The sequence below is a fragment of the Anabrus simplex genome, chromosome 6 (assembly GCF_040414725.1).
Source record: "Anabrus simplex isolate iqAnaSimp1 chromosome 6, ASM4041472v1, whole genome shotgun sequence".
Taxonomy (NCBI): domain Eukaryota; kingdom Metazoa; phylum Arthropoda; class Insecta; order Orthoptera; family Tettigoniidae; genus Anabrus; species Anabrus simplex.
The window spans coordinates 121,565,949-121,587,821 of record NC_090270.1 but is presented as its reverse complement, the minus strand read 5'-3'; the positions used below and the strand labels follow the sequence as shown (position 1 = coordinate 121,587,821).

At 35.6% G+C, this 21,873-nt stretch overlaps 1 protein-coding gene across 4 annotated transcripts in view; it reads right to left on the bottom strand.

Annotated features, from left to right (window-relative positions):
* LOC136876169 (coiled-coil domain-containing protein 103) overlaps window positions 1-21,873 on the bottom strand; it is a 76,413-nt gene that overhangs the window by 31,301 nt on the left and 23,239 nt on the right. For 2 of the 4 annotated variants that reach the window (XM_067149889.2, XM_067149892.2), the window contains exons 2-3: window positions 9,708-9,865; window positions 3,098-3,242 (exon numbers count right to left, since the gene is read on the bottom strand). In XM_067149889.2, coding sequence (XP_067005990.2) covers window positions 3,098-3,242; window positions 9,708-9,856 — 294 coding nt within the window. In that variant the 5' untranslated portion in view covers window positions 9,857-9,865. Of the gene's footprint in view, window positions 1-3,097; window positions 3,243-9,707; window positions 9,866-10,914; window positions 10,958-16,219; window positions 16,311-21,873 lie in introns of those variants that run through there. The other 2 variants (XM_067149888.2, XM_067149890.2) reach the window with 2 other exon arrangements.

Here is a 21,873-nt window from a genome sequence, read left to right as displayed (position 1 = left end):
AAATCAAAACAGAAAACTTTGAATGGATTTTTATAAAGTTATACCTAGGAGGTTCAACTTACTATATGTCTACAGTTTACTTTCCGCCTAATTCTAAATTAGAAACTTGCTTGTCATTTTATGCACTATTCGATGAATATCCAGATATTCAATATAATAAGATTATAATTGCTGGAGATTTTAATCTATCATCAATAAATGATAATCAATATGACTTAATACAGGGAGGACCTTCTTGCCAAGCTCCAGTGAACACTCTTTCCTATCAGGATCTAAACTTGATGAATGGTGTTAAGATTTGTAATGGAAGGACACTTGATTTAATATTGACCAATGTTAAAAGTTTCAAGAAACGAGTGTCCGTTGGTTGATGAGGATTCTCACCATCCTCCATTCTTATTAGAATTTGGAACTCATCATAAAACAAATAAATACGATAATGCTAAAAGAATCATGTACAATTTTTCAAAAGCAGATTTTCTTGGCCTTTATAAAACACTAGGGAAAGAGAACTGGAAGTTCCTAAAATCAATAGATGATCCTAATGAGGCTTTAAATTATTATTATAATGTTTTTAATGGAGTACTAGATAAAACTGTTCCAAAAAAGAAAATAAGTAATAGGAGAGTGTACCCATGTTGGTTCACAAAGGAAATTATTGAAGCTACAGATTTAAAGGAATATTACCAGAAATGCTCAAAATCATTGATAGACCGTGAATATAAAACATTCAGAAAAATTTCTGAGGATCATATAAGTACACATTCAACATACTTTTTGAATTTCATTAACAATAAACGGAAAAAAAGACCTAAACCCAGTATTATGACATTAAATGGTGAACCTTTACAAACCACTAAGTAAATAGCCAATGGATTTGTCACATGTTTCAGTAAGGTTCATGTAAGTAATAGTACCACTGGCAATAATCATGACAACGAATTTTTCACTTCCAGTGGCTCATATAGATGAACAAAAATACAAAAAGGCTATAAAGAAACTCAAGTCTACTAAATCAAGTGGACCAGATGGGATTCAGCCTTACGTAATCAAAGGCTGTTCTAATATTTTAATGCAACCATTATGATATATATTTGATCTTATAATGGATACTGGAGTATTCCCAGAAATTTGGAAAGCTTCAAGAATATGTCCGATATATAAATCGGGTGATCAAAGTAATGTAAACAATTATAGGCCCATTTCTATAATATGTACCTTCGTTAAAGTTTTCTAAACAATTACTTATTTCCAAATCTTTAATCATGTTAAAAGCTATATTTCACTCGGATTCTACCCTGGGAGGTCAACTGTCACTAACCTAACAAATCTTGTAGTAGGCCTGACCAGTGCTTTGAACAATCATAAATCAGTAGATGTAATATACACCGACTTCACAAAAGCGTTTGATAAGAATGACCACGGTGTACTTCTCAGAAAGCTTTCCAGTTATGGACTTACCACTCCTATATTAAACCTTATATCTTCATATCTGCAGAATAGGAGTCAGTTTATCATGTATCGACAGACCATATCTCTTGTATTCAATGTTAATTCAGGTGTGCCTCAGGGTTCAAATTTAGGACCACTTTTGTTTATGCTATTTGTAAATGGTTCATCCGATGTAGTCATAGATTCCAAATGTCTGATGTTTGCTGATGATCTTAAATTGTACAAAGAAATATCACAAAATATTGACTATATTTCTTTGAACAGGGACAATGAGAATATTTACAGTTGGAGCGTCATCGATAAAATCTAATTTAATATCAACAAATGCTTCGTGATGACCTATTCTATGGTACATGATACATTTCAGTATGATTATTTAATGAATGGACAGAAAATGAAACTAACTGACTCGGTAAATGATTTAGGAGTAACAATGAGTTACAATCTATCATTCACGTCACATGTTGAAATTACTGTAAATGCGGCTTTAAGCTGTTAGGGTTTGTTATCCAAAATGGAAAGGAGCTAAATAACTTTAACACACTCTGTGTTCTCTATAATTCTTCTGTGAAGTTGAAATTAGAATATGCTTCTGTTATTTGGATGCCATATTATAAATCATACATAAATAAAATTGAAAAAGTTCAAAGAAATTGTTACGGTTTATACACTACAAAAAATACCGTCAGTCAGCATATAAGCTGAGCATTTCTTATTGTCAATTATTAGAAGAATTCAAGTATATATCATTAGAGACTCGTCGAGAAATATATCAATAACTGTTTCTGCATAAAATCATAAATGGCAATATAGTGGTGATTTGCTCATCAGAATTCATTTTAATGTAAACAAATCAAATTTATGTAGCCGAAAATACTTTTACAATCCCTTATCAAATATATTAATTCACAAAAATTCTCCATAAGTAAGAATGTGCTCTGCTTTTAATATACTAGTTAAGAACTACGACTTAAGACTTCTTAATATCCCTATCAGAGTTAAAAATCTGCCTACTGGATAACCTCAACAAATATAAATAAAAAGTTCTTCACAAAAGCAACGTAGTTTAAAAAGAAAACAGAATTAACTATGCTACCTTATTCAGAGCCATCATAACCATAATAATCATATTTAATATAATAGATAAAAATAGTAAGTATTTAATTATAGTAATTAATCTTGCACCTTATTTGTCCTTAAACCTCTGTGCCTGCACATATATACATAAAAAAAAACCATGGCACCACAGCCCTTGAAGAGCCTTGGCCTACCAAGCAACTGCTGCTCAACCCAAAGGCCTGCAGATTGCGAGGTGTCATGTGGTCAGAACGACGATTTCTCTCGGCCGTTTTTCTTGGCTTTCTAGACCGGGACATATATATATATTTGTACATATATACTGTATAACTTAAAGAAGTAATAGTCAATAATTGTAAATCTAAAGTAAATCTTATCCTGGCCTGTGTATGCCAATTCCTTTAAATCTATTCTTTATTGTTGTGTTATTTTTTCAAATCTATTGTGGGTAATGTCTACTATGTAATGTTTGTTGTTATTGGAGTACAACTCTGTTACAGAAAGAAAGAAAGAAAGAAAGAAAGAAAGAAAGAAATAACTTGATCATATTAAATTTAGAATAAAATACCTTAATTTGCTGACTAGTCTGCATAGATTCTAATTCAGGAGGTTTCTTCTTAGTTGCAAGTGTGTTCCAAATACAATTTTTTCTTGTGAGATTAGCTTTCTCTCCTTTATCCAGTGGTTTCAGGTGTGAAGCTTTAACAATTTCCCTAGTAAAACAACAAATATAATTAATATAGCAAAAGAAAACTGGAGAGAGAGAGAGAGAGAGAGAATAAGACTGCACTAATGTATACTGTGCATGGGACACTGACAAGTAAATACAGAAATAAGCAGAATATTAGTTACATAGGAGATACATAAATATCTAGCACTACATAAATTCCTAACTAAACTAACTACATAAACGTCGTAGCAGTACCCGCAGCTCCACCTGCAATAAAGCTAGAATTATAAATTGGATTTGAACTTTGTTGGCAACAATACTGAACAACCTGATCAATCTCCATGTCATGTTTCATCTCTCTCTTCAGCCTCTACATTCATTGAATCGGTCAATGGAGAAAAGAATTAAATCACATTTCCTCATTTTTCAGAAGGAAAAAAATTGTTGTTGTAGGTCCAATATCTTCATTGTGGTAAAACCTTCAATAATCATATTTAACATAATAGATAAAATAATAAGAGTTACAATGATCCATAAATTGTGTTAATACATGAATGTTTTTTGTCCCTGGACGTATAACGTCCATATAGTTATCTGCTTATATATTAGCATGCTCAGTTTACGATGAATAAGATACCAGTGAACAGCATTTTTAAAAACTTGTGACACAGCAATGGACGTATCAATACACAAAGACTTCCAATACGGCACCAAGAAACATCACCAATAGGTCACAGGTATGAAACGTGGATATATTCTTTGTAGATTGTTATAAAATAAGAGCAATTGTTTTTAGTGAATAAAAAAAAGATAACACAAATGCGAGGATAGAAAAAACTATGATTGAAGAAAACTGTGTATGGATCATAGTGACAATAAAGTTGTTATACAAAGAAGTGAACGCGTTCTTGTGTGATTTTTCTTTCGTAAAAAAAAAATCGTATACTGAGAATGATACTGTTTTCTCACAAAAGTACAAGTGCATCGTCTTAATTTTGTTATGGTAACTACCTTCCTGTTTTAAATAAAAATACAGAGCAACACATTTGAAAAATGACATTTTAATTCTATCAAATCACACTCAAATGTTTAGAATATTTATGATTAAGAACTTGAAATCTGGAACTTATCTTAATCATGCCCTCTGCAACGTTTTTGGAAAACTCTCCTCCTTGGCTACGTCAATAACATCTGATGATGTTCTTTCAAGAACGAACATGTCATTCTTTGTTTAATAGTGTGTATTTTTATTCCTTGTTTAATAATACATTTTTTACAGGTATTTTATAGTGTAATGTTTATATTAACTTGTGTGTTTGATGGACTGAAAAGCTTTTAAGTTGCATTTAGCTGAGTCCTTCTTAACAAACACAAATGGCATAAAATAGGCAGAATTTTAGACAGGTGAAATATGTGACTAACAAAACTGTTAATGTACGGAAGAGCTTAAACTACGCCCAGCTTATCACTGCGATATTTAAATTCCTTGAACTAGGATATGCTGAAACACTGTTTCTGACTATGAGGAATATAATTCTTTGTTGTTCCTTGAGACAATGAATTTTTCTTGTAGTGATGAGATCATCATTGATCAAAATTCATTATTCATTCTGTTTCCACAATTATCATAGTGACGCTGGATATGCTGCTGACTATTACATACACGTATTCCTTTGGAACATATATTCAATCAGTTTTCAGTATTTTTTTCTTCAGTACTCCAAATACCCAGTCACGTGGAAGAAAGGTATGGCCTCTTTATGGAATCAGTGAACAATTTGTTTGATATTACTGACCTGTGTCATCCCCAGGCACTATCTTATCAATGTATGATTCTTTTGTTTTGTACAGATGCTCCGTCCGAAAACAAGTGAAGTTCAGTTTTTTTATGTGGGCAAAATTTGGGTACAATAATGTTGGATGAATGAACAAGCTCATTTGCTCCCTTTTGGCCTCACCCACGTGGTACAGATAAATACTGGAATGCTTAGTGTTGAGGTCAAAAATGCAAAAATGCTGTAAATAAAAGACTTCCTGCACAGGCACTTTGGGTAGGGGCAAATTCTGCGTGAAATCAAAACATATCCTTGAAACATGATTTTCTGTCACACACTTAGTCTCAGTTTCCTTCAGAGAAATATAAAATTTCTTGCTCCATCTTTTGTGAACATCAAGATCTGCTTGGTTTGCTCTTTTGCTGTTGTCCAGTACATGGGGAGATTAGTTTCTAGTTCCTCACATTTACAACATACATCAATCTGAGAACAAGTGAAAGCGTGGTTAACATTTTCTTGGAAGTACGACCTGAAGAGTCAATATGTTAATGTAACAGATTTAAGATATTTGCACAAATATTTCATTTGGAATTTTTCCCTCAGTAAACATTTTCGACAAACGGAATAACCACTTCTGTGTAAAGGCAGAAAGCTCATTTGCAGACATTAATTCGCTTACTAACAACCATTACAAAATACTCAAATGAATGTAGCCTCTTCTTAGCTTCATTATTTTCCCCAATTTTCCTAAGCCTTCATCGTCTCATGTCCAACAATCAGTCCTTGTAAATACAGATCCTGTGAATCTTTGCAATATTAAGGACATTAGCCAGAATTCATGACTACTCTTTCTCATCAATGCAGGTAAAACATTTCATTCAACATTTGAAAGCAAAAGACATATTATGAAGCCTACATAAATATTTTTCATGGGCACAAAATATTTGAAGAAATTTTAAATATTAGTTTCATTTCTAGTTACCCACATTTACTGCCAACTCCCTTACCAGGTACATTATTTCCTGTACAATTAGTGTAGAGCAAATTGCACACTCGTGCTACTTTTACTTTTTGCCATTATTTTGCGTTCACTTGCATTACATTTCCTTTTAGCAGGCATCCTTATCAAAATACTCAACTACCACTTGCAAGAATAACATCAATCTTAATGCTGCCAATTCATTCCCCCTCTCATTGTACCTGCTGCAACCAAACAGTAGAGAACAGAACCACATCCTTGACCAGAGTCCTACTGCCATGGCACAGTGGAGAAAGTAATCAGTCTGTGATTTGATTCCTTTCTCCTCAGTACAGAGTGAAGCTCTCTCCAGTTTAGCCCATAAGGATCAGGCAGACACAGTTCCTTTCACAATAGTAAGGTGTGTCTTGCCCAGCCAAATATATATGTGAAAAAAAAAAATTAAAAAAAGCTATAAAATGGACTTAGTTTCTTTCTCCACTGACTGATTCAATTAGTGTGTTAATTTCGACAGGTAGGGAATATTACTGTTACTTCTATTAGATTATGCAATAGGGTCCCAGATGTACATTTTCTTTGACTTCCTTTGCATTTTCCTTCATGCCTCCACCACCACCACCACAAAAAAGGTTCTCTCACAGAGTGAAAAAGAATAATATAACTATTGTTAAACTTGCACCACTAATCAGTAATGGATACCAATAATGATTTTCACCCTAATCCAACCAGCTGCATCATGCTCAATGTGCGAGCCCTCTCGACTTTATGTTCAAAATACTTCTTTAGCATGTAAAAGCTAAATTATCTAGCAACCTGTTGGAGTAAAAAAGAAAATGCACATGGACATTTTCTGTAGGAAATTTAATTCTAAATCCTGCATGTATACTCCTTTTTGCATAGATCAACAGTTTACCCATTATTTTGGTTTCTATCAAATAGAGTATGTGTATTTATTATTTATTTAATCATATGGTGATTATAACAACAAATTCATAAGTCCAGGTCCAAGTGTTTCAGCCACTCTACAGCACTTTCTGAAAGATGAAACAGGTCGCTGGGCTTCCAGACTAGGCATAAAGAAGGCAGCACAGGATGACATGGTCCATGGTCTGCTCCTCTTCACTGCATTTACACATTGGAGAATCAATCCAACACCACTTACGGCGTAAGAAATTGCAGCACCCATGCCCAGTTCTCAGCCTGTTGAGGCAAGACCATAGTTTTCTTGGGAGGTCGAACCCCTTCATTTTCCGAGTTGGATGTAGCTTATAAGCATTAGTTTGAGATGTTGAATTTGGTACAGATAAGTGGGTATTTTTTCTGGTAGAGTTAGGAACAAAACACATATGGGCATTTTTATAGAAAATTGAATTCTAAGTGCACTTGGTGGATCCATTTTTTTAATAGCACTAACAGTTCAGGCAGCATATTCATTTTTAAGAGTTCCAAGCGCACAGTTTTTCGACTGATCTACCAAGAATAAGAAGATATAATATATTATAATACCTTTGTTTTTGTCTAATTCTGAGATAAGTCCAATGTCGATTGCTGTATGTGACTTACTGGAAATTGCTTTCAATATTAACATTTAAAAAAAATCATTATCACTATTTTGAATAGAATATATCCATTGGTTTTCCATAGGTATAATCACTATTAAAGTTTCACTAGATTAAACTTACATAACTGATTTGCACTCAGAATCACCTCCTCTCTTCTATTTCTACTGACAATAGATTCTGCCTCAATAAGAATTTGTTTGATCCTTTTCCAACATAAGTTCTATGTAAATAAGTAATGGAAACAAACAACCGAAACAGGTTAGCTCTTGTTGCGGCACGGCCAGTTATGGATGCTAGTTCTGCACTCGGTAGACAGGTGTGTTCAAATTCCCCGTGGGCCATCCTCAAAATGTTTTTCCATGGTTTCACATTTCAACTCCAGGCAAATGCTGGGATGGTACCTTTCTCTAGGCCACAGCTGCTTCCTTCCCATTCCTAGCCCAAACAATTATAGCTATAGACATGATAACGCATTTGGGCTTATGCTGTGTCAAAACAATAAGGTGAAATTCAAATTGCAAAATGTAAAGAATTTCCCCTTACTGTATTTTCTTGACACCGCATAAGCCCAAAAGCCTATATCATGTGTATAAGTATGGACCATGAAAGCATCAATGCCAAAATTATACTTATAACCACAAACAACATAGTCACACAGAAGTACATGTAGCTCACCCCGTGGGGAAAAGTAGTTACAGAACTGGGGAGTTAAATATGTCCTTGGACACTTGCATCACTAAAATTCATATGATTAAAAAAAAAAGAAAAAAGGACCTTTAGAGCCTTTTCAGTCTGTCAAACACTTAATATAACACCTAATACTATAACACACCCGTAAAAAAAAAAAAATATTAAACAAAGAATGACATGTTTCACTCTTGAAAGAACATCATCAGATCCTATCATATCACAGTTTCTTAAATTGATGAAAATTGTTTAGAATTTTTTTCTTCTTTTTTACAATTTGGTTTATGTTGCACCGACACAGATAGGACTTATGGTGATGATGGGATAGGAAAAGCCTGGGAGTGGGAAGGAAGTCGCCATGGTCTTAATTAAGGTACAGCTCCAGTATTTGCCTGGTGTGAAAATGGGAAACCACGGAAAACTATCTTCAGGGCTGCCGAAAGTGGGGCTCGAACCCACAATCTCCTGGATGCAAGTTCACAGCTGAGCAACCCTTACCGCATGGCCAACTCGCCCGGTGTTCAGAAATGAAGAAACATTTATGTTTATATTCTGTTTATACCCTTTAATATTTAAAAGTTAGAACTAAATGAAGTGCTCCAATAGTACACCCTCCTTCCTTGCTACTCCAACAAAGAGGGTGAGGTGGTATAATGCTCTGTTATTGGCCTGAGGCCATCTAGCTTGTTTGTCGGTAACTTTCTGTTATGTCATGCTCCGGCTGTGTCAACGGCTACATTGAATCATAATTTTAGCTTTATTATTATTGTTATTATTATTATCATAATTTTATTTTCATTGTTTTGGAGATTACATAGGGGTTGTTTAATGAGCATTTAATGGACTGGCCAGGTTACCATTAATTTTCCATTATGCCATTTCCTGGTGCATTTTCTAGAACAAAACAGGCCATTCTTTGTTTAATAGTGGGTTTTTTAAATATTTTTTTACAGGTATGTTATATTATTATTGGTGTTATAATAAGTGTTCAACAGATGAAAACTGAAAAGCTTCAAAGTTACATTAGCTAAGTCGACACTGAGAAGTATGGCTTCCTTATTAAAAAAAAAAAAAAAAAAAGAAGGAAAAAGTGACAAATCAGGTGTTTCTTAGAATGATAGGAACAAGAATAGGTACACATAAGGGGAAAAATACTAATAACAGGTCGGTGTGGAAAGAGAAAGCAACAGAGAGAGGAGACAAGCACAAACATGAAGACATTAAAGGACAAGGACAATCTCCATACTTTGCTATTTTCTTATAGATGGGCTCTATCCTCATCTGTCCCAGCCATTCTGCATCCATTTCTTTTGAATCCCCAGCAAGCTTGTTTAATAAGAATCACATTTATACAACCAAAAGTTGAATGAAGTCCACCAAGTCTGAGAAATTCAAAATGCACCAAGTGTCAAAAATTAAATATTTCATACCGAGACAATGTTAAGATTACTTAACTACTGACTTCCAAAATTAAAATGAAGACATATATGTTTGAAAGAACAAACCTAAATTCATCATAAGAAGAAGCTGTGTGTACTGCACGAAGCTTGGCATCATTTTCTCTTACATACTTTTCTTCAGCTTCAATTGCTGCATGGAGTTCTTTCTCGAGTTCAGTAAAGTCTATCTTTTCTTTGAAATCATTATCGTCCATTTTAATCACCTGAAAATTATGAAATGTATGAAACAAATGTTTAAGAAACAACACTAATTAAAATTATTTCTATTTTACTGTTGCAGCTGAACATACATACTATAATTTCTAAGTCTGTAAATAACAATGTTTCAAATATTTTACAAATCATACAAGATGAAATGGTTAATGTAGCTCAGATGCTGAGAATCTTCGACTGGAAGGTTATAAGTAACAGTGGTCTATAGGTTGAATCTCCACACTGACAGGAATATCTTGAGTACGATAAGTGCCCTATATCATTATCATCAACATTACTAAGTTGTTCTTAAATGGAAGTCATTTTCTTTTCAGTTTTAACTTAGTCATTTTCTGCCTGTTAAAACTAATGCAACATTAATGAAACCACAAAATTCCTGAAAAAGAAAACATTTAATTAATCTTGCATTAGTTTTGACATACTGAAAACCTCAAAATTGTATTTCTTTACTAATCTTTGAAGTTTGTCCAAAACAGATCATGCAGGTGAGGAAGACTTCAAATATTCCTGCAACTAATTTACAGAACTGATTTGACAAGTATGCATAATTATGGTTGTTTACAGTACTGCAGAGATAAGATGATTTACTTTAACAGAATCTAAATATAGGCACACATTTCTCCTCCTTTATTGTACTCCATGAATATAGTTCCACAAATATTCAAATTCAGTGGCCACTCTCAAACTCTTCTTCTACTCCTTCTTAAAAGTATTATACATCATTCAGTAGTCTGTCAATCAAATTCCATTATATCTGAAAATAACACTGAAAGAACACATACTAGGATAAACACTATGATAGGTCAATGTACGAAGAGGAAGAAATAGAGAGAAAACAGAAAGAAAATCTCTACATTTTCATACACAGCTGTCTTCCTTTTGATGTCCCTACCTCTCCACATATAGCTTCCTTTTCATTTGTTTGTTCCATCCATTACTTATATTGATCCACTGGGTTCCTTTTCTTCTTTTGCATTTTTTTTTCTTAGTCTTTTACTACCTTTATTCATATTTATCTTTTATTGTCTCTTCGCTTTACCTGTGTTTCTCTGGCTTTCTTCTTGTCCTACACTTCTCACATCAAGACTAAATAACTGACAAAATGGCCCCTCAATGATTATGAAACTGAAAGCAGAAACAAGCTTGTTGGGAAGCTGATAAGAAATGGGCCTTGAAGTGAGATTGGTGAAGAGAGAGGCAATCTACTTCGAAAATGGCACTGCATGAAGATGTGGAAACTGTCCTTATCCTTGTGTGTTTTCTTTCAATTTCTCTTTCTTCCCACACTGACCTGTGTCAGTCTTTATCTTATTATATGTTCCTTTCGATGTTCCAATCTTTTCATACATGACTTGATTTGCACTTGTTTGTTCCTTTCCATTATTTATACATGAAAATATTTAACTTGTCAATTTCAATTTCATATGGGCTTATACACCATGATTCAAGTATCCTTAAAATTCTGAAAAAAAAAAAAAAAAGTTTACCTGATGAGTAGGACCATAAAATAAAAAGGGACAAAAACAATTGTTAACAACCAATAAATTGTTGTATGTTAAGAATCGTACAGAACTCAGTATGTAGGTTCTAAATTATAGTCAAGAGAAAAGTAGAATCCAATATAGTACCAAGAGAGGGGAAAATAACTAGTAATTATTATGTCCCACCAACTCTTTCTCCGACTAGTTAATTTAAGATCTTATAAACCATGGCAGAAGTGGAATCTATTTTGTAATGATGTCTTTATATCTAGTCAAGTAAGGTTTTGTTCTATCTTTTCATCCATATCCATGTTCTAATTGTGCTATCATATTTTAATACCTATCACCACGTAAATATCCTTTAATTTCAGTTAATACCAGATGGTGAATCTGTAGGAACTTCCGCGTGCTCCAGAAAGTAGGCCCTTGACGTTCTATGTGGATAAATAGATAAGTTATACTGTATCTCTCACTAGGGTGAGGAATGCATGAACGGTATATTGTGTCCTTTTCATTGTTCACCTCCATCGCTTGCTGAATGTGTTGTTTCCATTCTGATGGTTGGGTCCATAACAAGGTCTCTTCCCATTTTTTCTATTGATTGCCACAATACCTCCTCTATGATGACTAGCATCTAGAGGTACACAATGTACCTCTTCATACACTTCCCGGTCAACTTTACAGAGGGATATAGGGATGGAAGAATGTAAGCTTGGGGATGAGTGCTATAGATTCTCCTTTTGGGCAAAATCCTAGCACAGGACCAAGTGTCTCAGCTGCTATACAAGTGGGTTGTACACAAATAGTTGATTGTCGGCTTCTCCCAGTTACGGATCGTACTGTCAACATATTTACATGACATTTCAATAGCGTTTGTCCATTGGGAACAAGACAACAAGAGCTCTTTTCATTTTTCTATTGATTGCAAGCACATTCATTTCCACTGTTTGTACTGCTACTACTGCTTGACCAGTCAGGCAGACAAAGAGTGGGGTACATTTCATTAGAGCAACCAAGTTGTTTCAATCCTGGGTAGGACAGGAATTCCTGTCATTGGCAAGACAAAATGTGATCACTTAGTACTGTTGTTTCCTATAAGCAAATGTGATGGTACTGCTCATGGAGACAAAGAAAATGTTCAGTTAAGTAAAATAAAATATCTTGTACATATATTTTTAAAAACAGTTATTATATTAGAATACATTGCAATGTGCAGGATGATACAGGATGCAAGACTGGACATGGAGATCAGTAAAAGGATTCAACAGGGAAATGCATGCAACGAGGTGTAAAGAGGTGATATACAGATGTACTATTGCCCAATACTGACATATGCAGCAGAGAACTGGACACTGACAAAAGGACAGTAGAATAAAATCCAGGCCAGCGATGACATTTTTAAGAAGTATGATGGGAAAAACAAGAAAGAACAGAGTAAGAAATGAGGACGTCAGGAAGGAAATCGGGGTGGAAAAAATTTTCAACAGGATGGAGAGGGATAAACTTAGATGGTTTGGACATGTTAAGAGGATGGAAAAGGGATGGAGGATGCTGAAGCAAATGATAGAAATCCAGATAGAAAGAGGGAAAGCAAGAGGAAGGCTCAAGACTAAGGTGGTTGAAAACTATCAAGAATGGTATAAGTAGAACCTGAATTACTAATAATAATATTGATTTTTACGTTGCATGAACTACACTTTGACGGTTTTCGGAGATGCCGAGGAGCCGGAATTTTGTCCCACAGGAGTTCTTTATACGCACCAGTAAATCTACAGACATGAGGCTGATGTATTTGAACACCTTCAAATACCACCAGACTGAGCCAGGATCAAACCTGCCAAGTTGAGGTCAGAAGGCCAACACCTCAACCGTCTGAGCCACTCAGACCGGCAGAATCTGAATTGCAAGACATGGAGGAACAATGGTGGTCAGATAGAGCACGACGGAAAGGGGTAGTAAACATCCCAACCGAGTGAGAGATGAATGAGGGAAATGGATAATGATCATTATGACATCACAATGTGATGATGGTAACAAGTGTCTGTACAAAGTAATTGAAGATATCTCACTACTACTATATTACTACATCAATACATCAATGTTTTAACACACTGAACATGGTGCACTCTGGCTTGAGTTCCTTAATTAATAAATCATCACATACTGGAAATAGGTCCGTGTCTCTTCTGATAAACATGAATGGACAGCATTACAGTTCTACATACTGCCACTAGATGGGAGCACTGACCCTTTCTGGATATAATATAAATGCCCGTTTTGAAGAGTAGCAAAGGTGTGTTCTGTACGCTTTGTTTTCCCACTCATTCCTTCAAAGGCATCACGGTGTCTTAATTTTCTCAGCAATAACGCGATAGTAAAAAAAAAATACATTTATCAATCACATCTTTTTTAATCTCATATAAGCATAATAATACTAATGTAACAATGTTAGATGTATAAGGAGCAGTCAAATGTAAACCGAACACCAGCCATAACACACATTCTGCGAAAGATGGCAACACTGTTGTTATGTATTGATACTGCCATCGCTGTGATAGGAGAACTGCATAGTGACAACTCATAGGTGCACGCAGTTGTTGGGGTACGTCTTCGTTGATGCGTGGACTGGTCTAGTGTGTTTGTGCAGCTGTAGAAATGGAGGCAAGCAAAGAAGAACAGAGAAGTATGGTTCGTTTTCTGGTGGCTGAGGGTGTTGGAGTACGCGAAACTCATCACTGCATGTCTACTGTGTATGGTGAACAATGCATGTCCATGACGAGTGTGCATGAGTGGCATAGAAGATTCCTAGACGGGCTCACATCACTGCAAGACAATGCGTGCCCAGCACAGGCCCATCGAGCCATTACTCCTGATGTGATAGAGTGGATTGATGGTCTTATCTGGGAAAACCGGCAAATCATAGAGGAAGAAATTTGTGTTCAGGTTGACATTAGCCATGGCTCCATGAATGCCATTATCAAAGATCACTTGCATTTCCGCAAAATTTGCGTCCAGTGGGTTCCGCATCAACTGACAGAGGGACAAAAGATTGACAGAATGGTGTCATGTCTGAATCACTGGCAGAGGTACCACGAGGAAGAGTATATGTTTCTGTCCCCATACTGTCACAAAATACGAAACGTGGAGCCACCATTTTGAGTTCGAGAACAAACGCAAAGCCAACAATGGAAACATCGCATTTCTCCCCTGCCAAACAAATCCAAAATTGTTGACACAAGTTCCGGTAAAGTCTTGATGACTTTTAACTGCAGGGGCCCTCTGCTTGTCGACCTCCTCGAGCGTGGAATCACAGTCAATGTGGAGTGCTATGAAGAACCTTTTCAGAAACTGCAATGTGCCATAAGTCAAAACACTCTGGAATGCTGTAAGACAGAGTCATCCTGTTGCATGATAATGATTGCCCCCATACTTCCATCCTAGCGAATGCTATGCTTAAGTGATTTGGTTGGGAAACAATTCAAAATCCTCCGTACAGCCCGGGTCTTTCACCTTGTGATTTTCACATTTTTGGCAACCTGAAGAAAAACATTCGTGGACATCGGTTTAATTCGGACGAGGAAGTGAAAGAGAGGGTGCAGTCATAGATCTGTTTGCGACCTACCTCTTTCTACAAAACTGGAATTGATTGTCTTGTCTCCCAGTGGGATAAATGTATTAATGCTTTTGTTAATTACTTTTGAATAAAAACCTTTCACATTGTAGTGGGTGTTTGGTTTTTATTTGACTGCCTCTAATAAATATATTTAAGAAAAATTACAAACATAATTTGAAATATATAAAAATTTAAAAAGCTCAAAAACATAATATATTCGCCTCCCTTCATATTTCAGTGTCAAAAATCAAGAACTAAAAGCGTTCAGTGCCAAGACAGACAATTTTAGTTTCAGATACATTATTATATCATTATACATTATTAAAATATAAAGCCTTAAAATATGGCTAAAATGTTCAGTATACAGCAGTTAACACATTACAAATATACCATTCTTCGAAGTGTTTAAAAAATTAAAACTAAATGTACTATTATTTTTTTATGTACAAACCATTTTCGTCTATCATATACTTAATACATGGTTTTATTAAACAAACAATAATAAGCTTACATGGAAAAAATTATCATGACTTCTTTAAACTTCTTCTCTACATAAATAAATACTAATTTATTATAACAAAAAAAATACATTGCAATGTAATGGCAGTGTAAGTATCTATATACAGTAACAGAAGAGATCTCACAACTATCATATATTTATATCAATGTTTTAAGGGGGCATAACAAAACACAATATTGTTCTTTATGAACAAACCAAAACATCTCCATAAAATAGTAATATGTAAGTAAACAAATAGAACACAAATGCTTTATGAATAGGCCTACATGGGAGAAGTAATCATGATTTATACTCCTCCTTTTATAATATTAATTAAATAAATATGTATAGAATGAATTTATAACTTAAACATATGCCGGGCTGAGTGGCTCAGACGGTTGAAGCTCTGGCCTTCTGACCCCAGCTTGTCAGATTCACCCCTGGCTCAGTCCAGTAGTATTTGAAGGTGCTCAAATACGTCAGCCTCGTGTTGGTAGATTTACTGGCATGTAAAAGAACTCCTGCAGGACTAAATTCCGGCACCTCGGCGTCTTCAAAAACATTAAAAACTAGCTGACCCGACAGATGTTGTTCTGTCAAAAGTAAGTGACAATGCAACAAACTCAAATTCAGTCTGTACTGCACGCAAAAATCAGAGTTTGCGATGTAAAACAATATCACGGGCTTCCGAATTTTCTCCAGCCATAACAATGGCAACTTCATCAATTGTTGGCGCATTGAAATGTCTTACATGTTGGCCCACAGGAGTTTTATCAGCTCTGATTACAATTTTGTGATTATCAGATGGCATGAGATCCAGTGCAGTTTTGAACAATGTAATCAACTGATTGTGTTGATGAAAGAAAGTTTGTAATTGTTCTACAATAGACCTCTTCACTGAACTGTTATGTGCACAGTGCAGATCAATTTCTTGTAGGTACTGAATTGTCCACGAAATAAATTTGCAGGAATTTGTAGTCGCCATCTAACACAGGAAACAGTGAACCTGCCCTGTGATATATTTGGCCTTGTATCTGTAAATTAAGGAGGACAGGTTTATTATTTTTGTCACAAAAACTATAAAATAAAATAAACAAAACAATATGGGGGATAAGTCTGTTTGTTATATGTTACCTTGAAAGTTGGCATGAAATTTTCCCGAAGTACATTTGTTGCCCCAAATGAAGTCATTTGAAAGCAGTTGTTATATTTTTGGATATTTGTAAAGAAATGTATGGAATCTGTTCCTGTTCCTGAAACCAATGAGTACAACTGATCTGGTGGTGGAATCAATGGCACTAATATTTCACTTTGCCATTTGCGCAACACAATCCAGCGGTTTCATTTTTGTATTTCAATGCCTTACAATTTTGGCAAACTGAGTTCATAGATCCAATAGCAAGGCATTGGTAGGCACTGTAGTCAACTGAAACATCGTAACTGAAAGCAGCTCGATTCAAACTTGGAAGATTATTAGCTGAACGACGCGCTGCACGGGTTTGTGATATCCGAATCCTTTCAGTTTCATTTTGCTCTTCACGTTGTTGTGCAGTCTGATTAGACTGAAAATTAGCTTGGCTTGTAGCATTTCAAGTTCTTTGACCGAAGTTGCTCCGCCCGCGTCTTATAGGCGGCATGAGTCTTGAAATGAGTATACTGTATATGGAAGCATACACAAAATAAACCAATCAACCAAAGAAATCGATGCACTTGTTTGTTGAGAAGCGAAGATTTAAAAGCAATCGGGGTAGACAAAGGTCTCCAACTATAACAAAACCCGACACTACATGCGACTGTCTGGAGAGCGTACGCGCGAAACCAAAACCCAAGGAGACATTCTTCCTGTCATAGACTGAGAACTAAGCGAGATAAGAACTTGAGGTTTGTTTTAAAAATAACTTCGATATCTGAAGACCATTTGCCTCGCTTTGACCCCCCATGCAAATTCAATAGCAAAGAAGTTGGCCAGCGACTGACTTTTTCATGCCTGCACATAAAAATTTCTGAACATAACTGAAAAGAAACACAAACAGTGCATGTTCTTATCATTTAAATTTAAAAACAAACTTATGTACGTCTAGCTGAAATGTTCCTTTACCAGCAGTGAAAAAATTACAAATATAGTGAATATAACAGTTATGACATGATAAGTTCTATGCAATGAAGATTTTGCATTTGAGGTAACATTCCATTATATTAACATTTTCACACTCAACTATTTTATAAACCTTTTTTTTTTTTTTTTTTGTTAGCGGCATCAAATGCGGCTTGAAATTTTGTACATAATCCGATATTCACCCATTTTAACCGATAACACTGAGATTTACGGACATTTGGCAAACGCGCTGGATTAAAGGAGGACAGCGCTAAGCGCAAACGTGGAAGGAGGAAAGAGAGACGAACAGTTTGAATGGTAAAAGAGAAATGGGGCTTTTACATTTTTCCTGGCATTTTTCTCTTCGTAAAAACCTTACTTGGACTTCGACGAATATTTGAAAAAAAGAATTAGCCGAATTGGTCCAGCCGTTCCCGAGTTGTGCGCTTAGCAACACTTTTTTTTTTAATGTTAGGGGCTTTACGTCGCTCCGACACAGATAGGTCTTATGGCGATGAAGCAACACATTTAGCGATTCATTTTTATTTATATAGATATAGTTAGTAGGAGTGTAAAGCAAATAACATTATTGACTTAAACATGTGTGTGTGTGTCCAACCCTTGCATCATTTCTCTACGGTGTTGGGTATGAAGTGAGATGAATTATCGAAACAAGATTTTACAACCAGATGCCCTTCCTGCTGTCAACCTCATCAGAGTAGTTATTGAGATGAAATGAATGATGTGATTATGATAGGAAGAGAGGGGGGTGTAAATCTGGTGCTGGCCAATAGTCTACTCCTGTTGAATAGTATCAAAAGGTCTGTTCAAGGCTTGATGTTACCATCCAACAGACAAATCACAATCAACAGAGTCATATGCCCTCACTCCATATGAACACTGCGGAGAGGTTTGAAACTGAACCCAGGCTATTGGCACGCAATCTAGTAATTAGAAATTGTATATCACCACCTCTCCTATCATGCCAGTCAACATTCTGATGGTGAACATATTTTGACCAATGGGATTCGACACCTTAATGATCACAAAAAATGTAAATATGCCAATTCTTCTGATTAAATACAGGTTTTCATGGATAACAAGGTCACCAACACACTCTAAATTTTGGTCAGACTGTTCATCTCCTACCAATAGCCCGGAAGAGCATAAACCCTATCACTTGGGACAACTGTAGCTGGAATATATACCACGTGCTTTGCTGTGGCCATCAAATGTGGAAATGTTTTTCTGTTCTTTTTCCACAACCAATGGAGTAAATTATCAACATCAACCTACAGATCTACATTTGTATATCGGTCAAGCTCATTATGATGTGGTAGAACTCTTGTCCAGTCCTTAAATCATCTTTTATCTTCGGTAATGTAGCTGTTGTTGATGATGGTGACTCAGCTTCCCTTGATGTGTTTACCAATACTAAAAATAATTATTAATATGCCGCATGAGAGATCAAGCTAAACATTAAATTTAATTAAATTCGTAAAGAGAACATTAAGACTTGCACGGGCACCTTTTCTTCGTGTGAGATATTTAAACTTATCTTTTTATAATTTGTTTCAACACATATGGCATTATAAACCAAAAGTGCCCCAAGTACTGTTCATTATATTCTTAGAAATATTACACGGAGTATATCCAACCAATTTTTTGAATTTTCTTCTATAAGAGAGAGAGAAAATTTCCATGGTTGATGAACTTGGGTCTTTCTTGACTACAATAAACTCTCCTGATTCCAATTTTCCTTCAACTTGACCACTATTTTCTGTCCACACTCACAACCAATAAATAACTGGTTGAATGCATTTGTTTCCTACTTAGAAAATTAAACTCTCTTCAATTTAACCAGAGCAGTTAAGCAGCACCAGCAGAACTTGATTGTACAGCCTGGTTTGAAGATAAAGATAATAGGTGGGGGTAGTTGCAGCAGTAGATATTACTACCTCCCCTTCCAGGAGGAGTGAAGGTGGCTGGTAGTTGCCAAGTGAGATGAGAAACATAACATTCTAGGTGTGTTTCCATGTTTGTCCCCGTCTTCTATTTCTGTTGCTCCCTCTTCCCACACTAACCTGCCACCGTGTTTGTCCTCTTTTAAGTGTTCCTTTCTTATTCCCCTCTCTCTTTTTCCCTCAGTGCAAATTTTAGGTATAGTGTTCATCTCTAAAGATAATAGGCAACTTGATATTTTTAGGGCAAACAGACCTGGAAGGGGCGACAGTGACACTGATGCAGAATTATTTGATAAGATAATCAGCCATGTGGGAAACGACACAGAAAGGAATGTGATTGTAGCAGGTGATCTCAATTTACAGAATATATTAACTGGAAAGGTAATGTGAATGACAGAAAGCATGACCAACAAATGGTAAATAAGTTCATCTGAGAAGGATAGCTGAATCAGAATGTAATGGAACCACATAGAGGAAAGAATATCCTAGATGTGATGCTGATAAAACTAGATGAGCTCAATAGAAATACTGAAGTGACAGACAATATATGTGATAATGAAGCTGTGATTGTTGTAGTTCAAAATAAATCTTGTTTCAGTGGAAGCCATTTCTTTTCAGTGTTAACTCAGTTAATTTGTAACTGTTAGGGTTTTCAGCCTGTCAAAACTAATTTATAAATAAATAAAATTTAGAAAAAAGCTGAAAAAGGAAACATTATACATTGTTTCTTTTACAGGTATAATCTGTTGTTATATGTTTTGTTTTATTACTATTTTTTTTAGATTTATTCATAAATTAGTTTTCACAGACTGAACAACCTAACAGTTAGATAAGAGATATGAAAATATTCAAGGGCACAGGGCTAGTTACAAGAAGAAGATTATGGAGGCGTTTAGTAAACTCACAGAGGCTTGCAGACTGGATGCTGAAAGCCTTACGTCTATAATGAAGATGTATGTATGATCAAAAATTCAATGTATAGAAAAATGTGCACAATACTTCGGCTCAACAAAAAAGAAAAATATCAGCTGTACTGTTATTTACTCCCTAATTTTTGTTAGCAATGCCACTGTCTTTCGTATGCACAAACTTTTAACTACACATTTCTCCTCCATGGCACTGACATTTCCCTTGTATGCAGGACCTGAGTAAACCAGCAGGTAGGAACTCCCAACTATAAGCAGCTTGGTGAGGTTTGTGAAGTAGCCTAAAGTAGATTTTTAAGCTGTGGCATGCAGTTGCTCAAACAATATACTTTGAACAAAATGTAGAGGATACTAATTCCTGAATAAGGAGATAACTTCAGGTTCCTACTACAGGAACTAGTGGGGATAATTGATTACATATAAGTGTAATGTTCTGTACTTGAGATACAGAACAATATTTTATATCCCAGCCTGAATTATCTTCAGAGATTTGTGTAACAGCACTTCAAGTTATAAAAATATATAAATTTCAAAATATATAGGATTCTGCCAGGAAACAAAAATTCCTTTGAGATACAGAAAATCTGAGTTATAAACATTCACAGTTATAGAGTTTTGACTGCACATACAAACATATAAATACATACATATGAGTGGTCTTATGTCAGAATGAACTAAGCAACATTTTGTAAAAAATTGAGCTATTCACAGTTTTAAAATGTTGAGATTTCATTTTGTCTTATGCCAAAACGAACTATCTGACAGCTTGGCTCGTACTGTTGCTGTAGCAAGGGATTTCTTTGGCAGAAGGTTGGTACTATTCATTTTCGTATTCCAAAGTGAACTATGTGACAAAACAGGTCACATGCGTGCTCCCATGTGATGGCAGAAAACAATACTGAAAATGAAGACGAGCCATTTAGTTCTGGTTCATCCGATGTGTGACCCAGTGATGACCCCTCTCAATCATCAGCTACCGAGCTCGATAGCTGCAGTCGCTTAAGTGCGGCCAGTATCCAGTAATCGGGAGATAGTGCGTTCGAACCCCACCGTCGGCAGCCCTGAAGATGGTTTTCCGTGGTTTCCCATTTTCACACCAGGCAAATGCTGGGGCTGTACATTAATTAAGGCCACGGCCGCTTCCTTCCCATTTCTAGGCCTATCCTATCCCATCGTCGCCATAAGTCCTATCTGTGTCGGTGTGACGTAAAACAAATAGCAATCATCAGCTGGTACGTGGATTTAAATAACTAGTGATACTTTCGCTTATAGAACAAACTAATTTATTTGAGGTTATGTTATTTTTCTCACATGCCAGAATGAACCATGTTCATGAATGGTAAACCCATGATAAAGATGTTGAATCCCATAGCCTACGCAGTGGCCTCCATGGCATGCACTAACCATGCGTCTTGGTAGG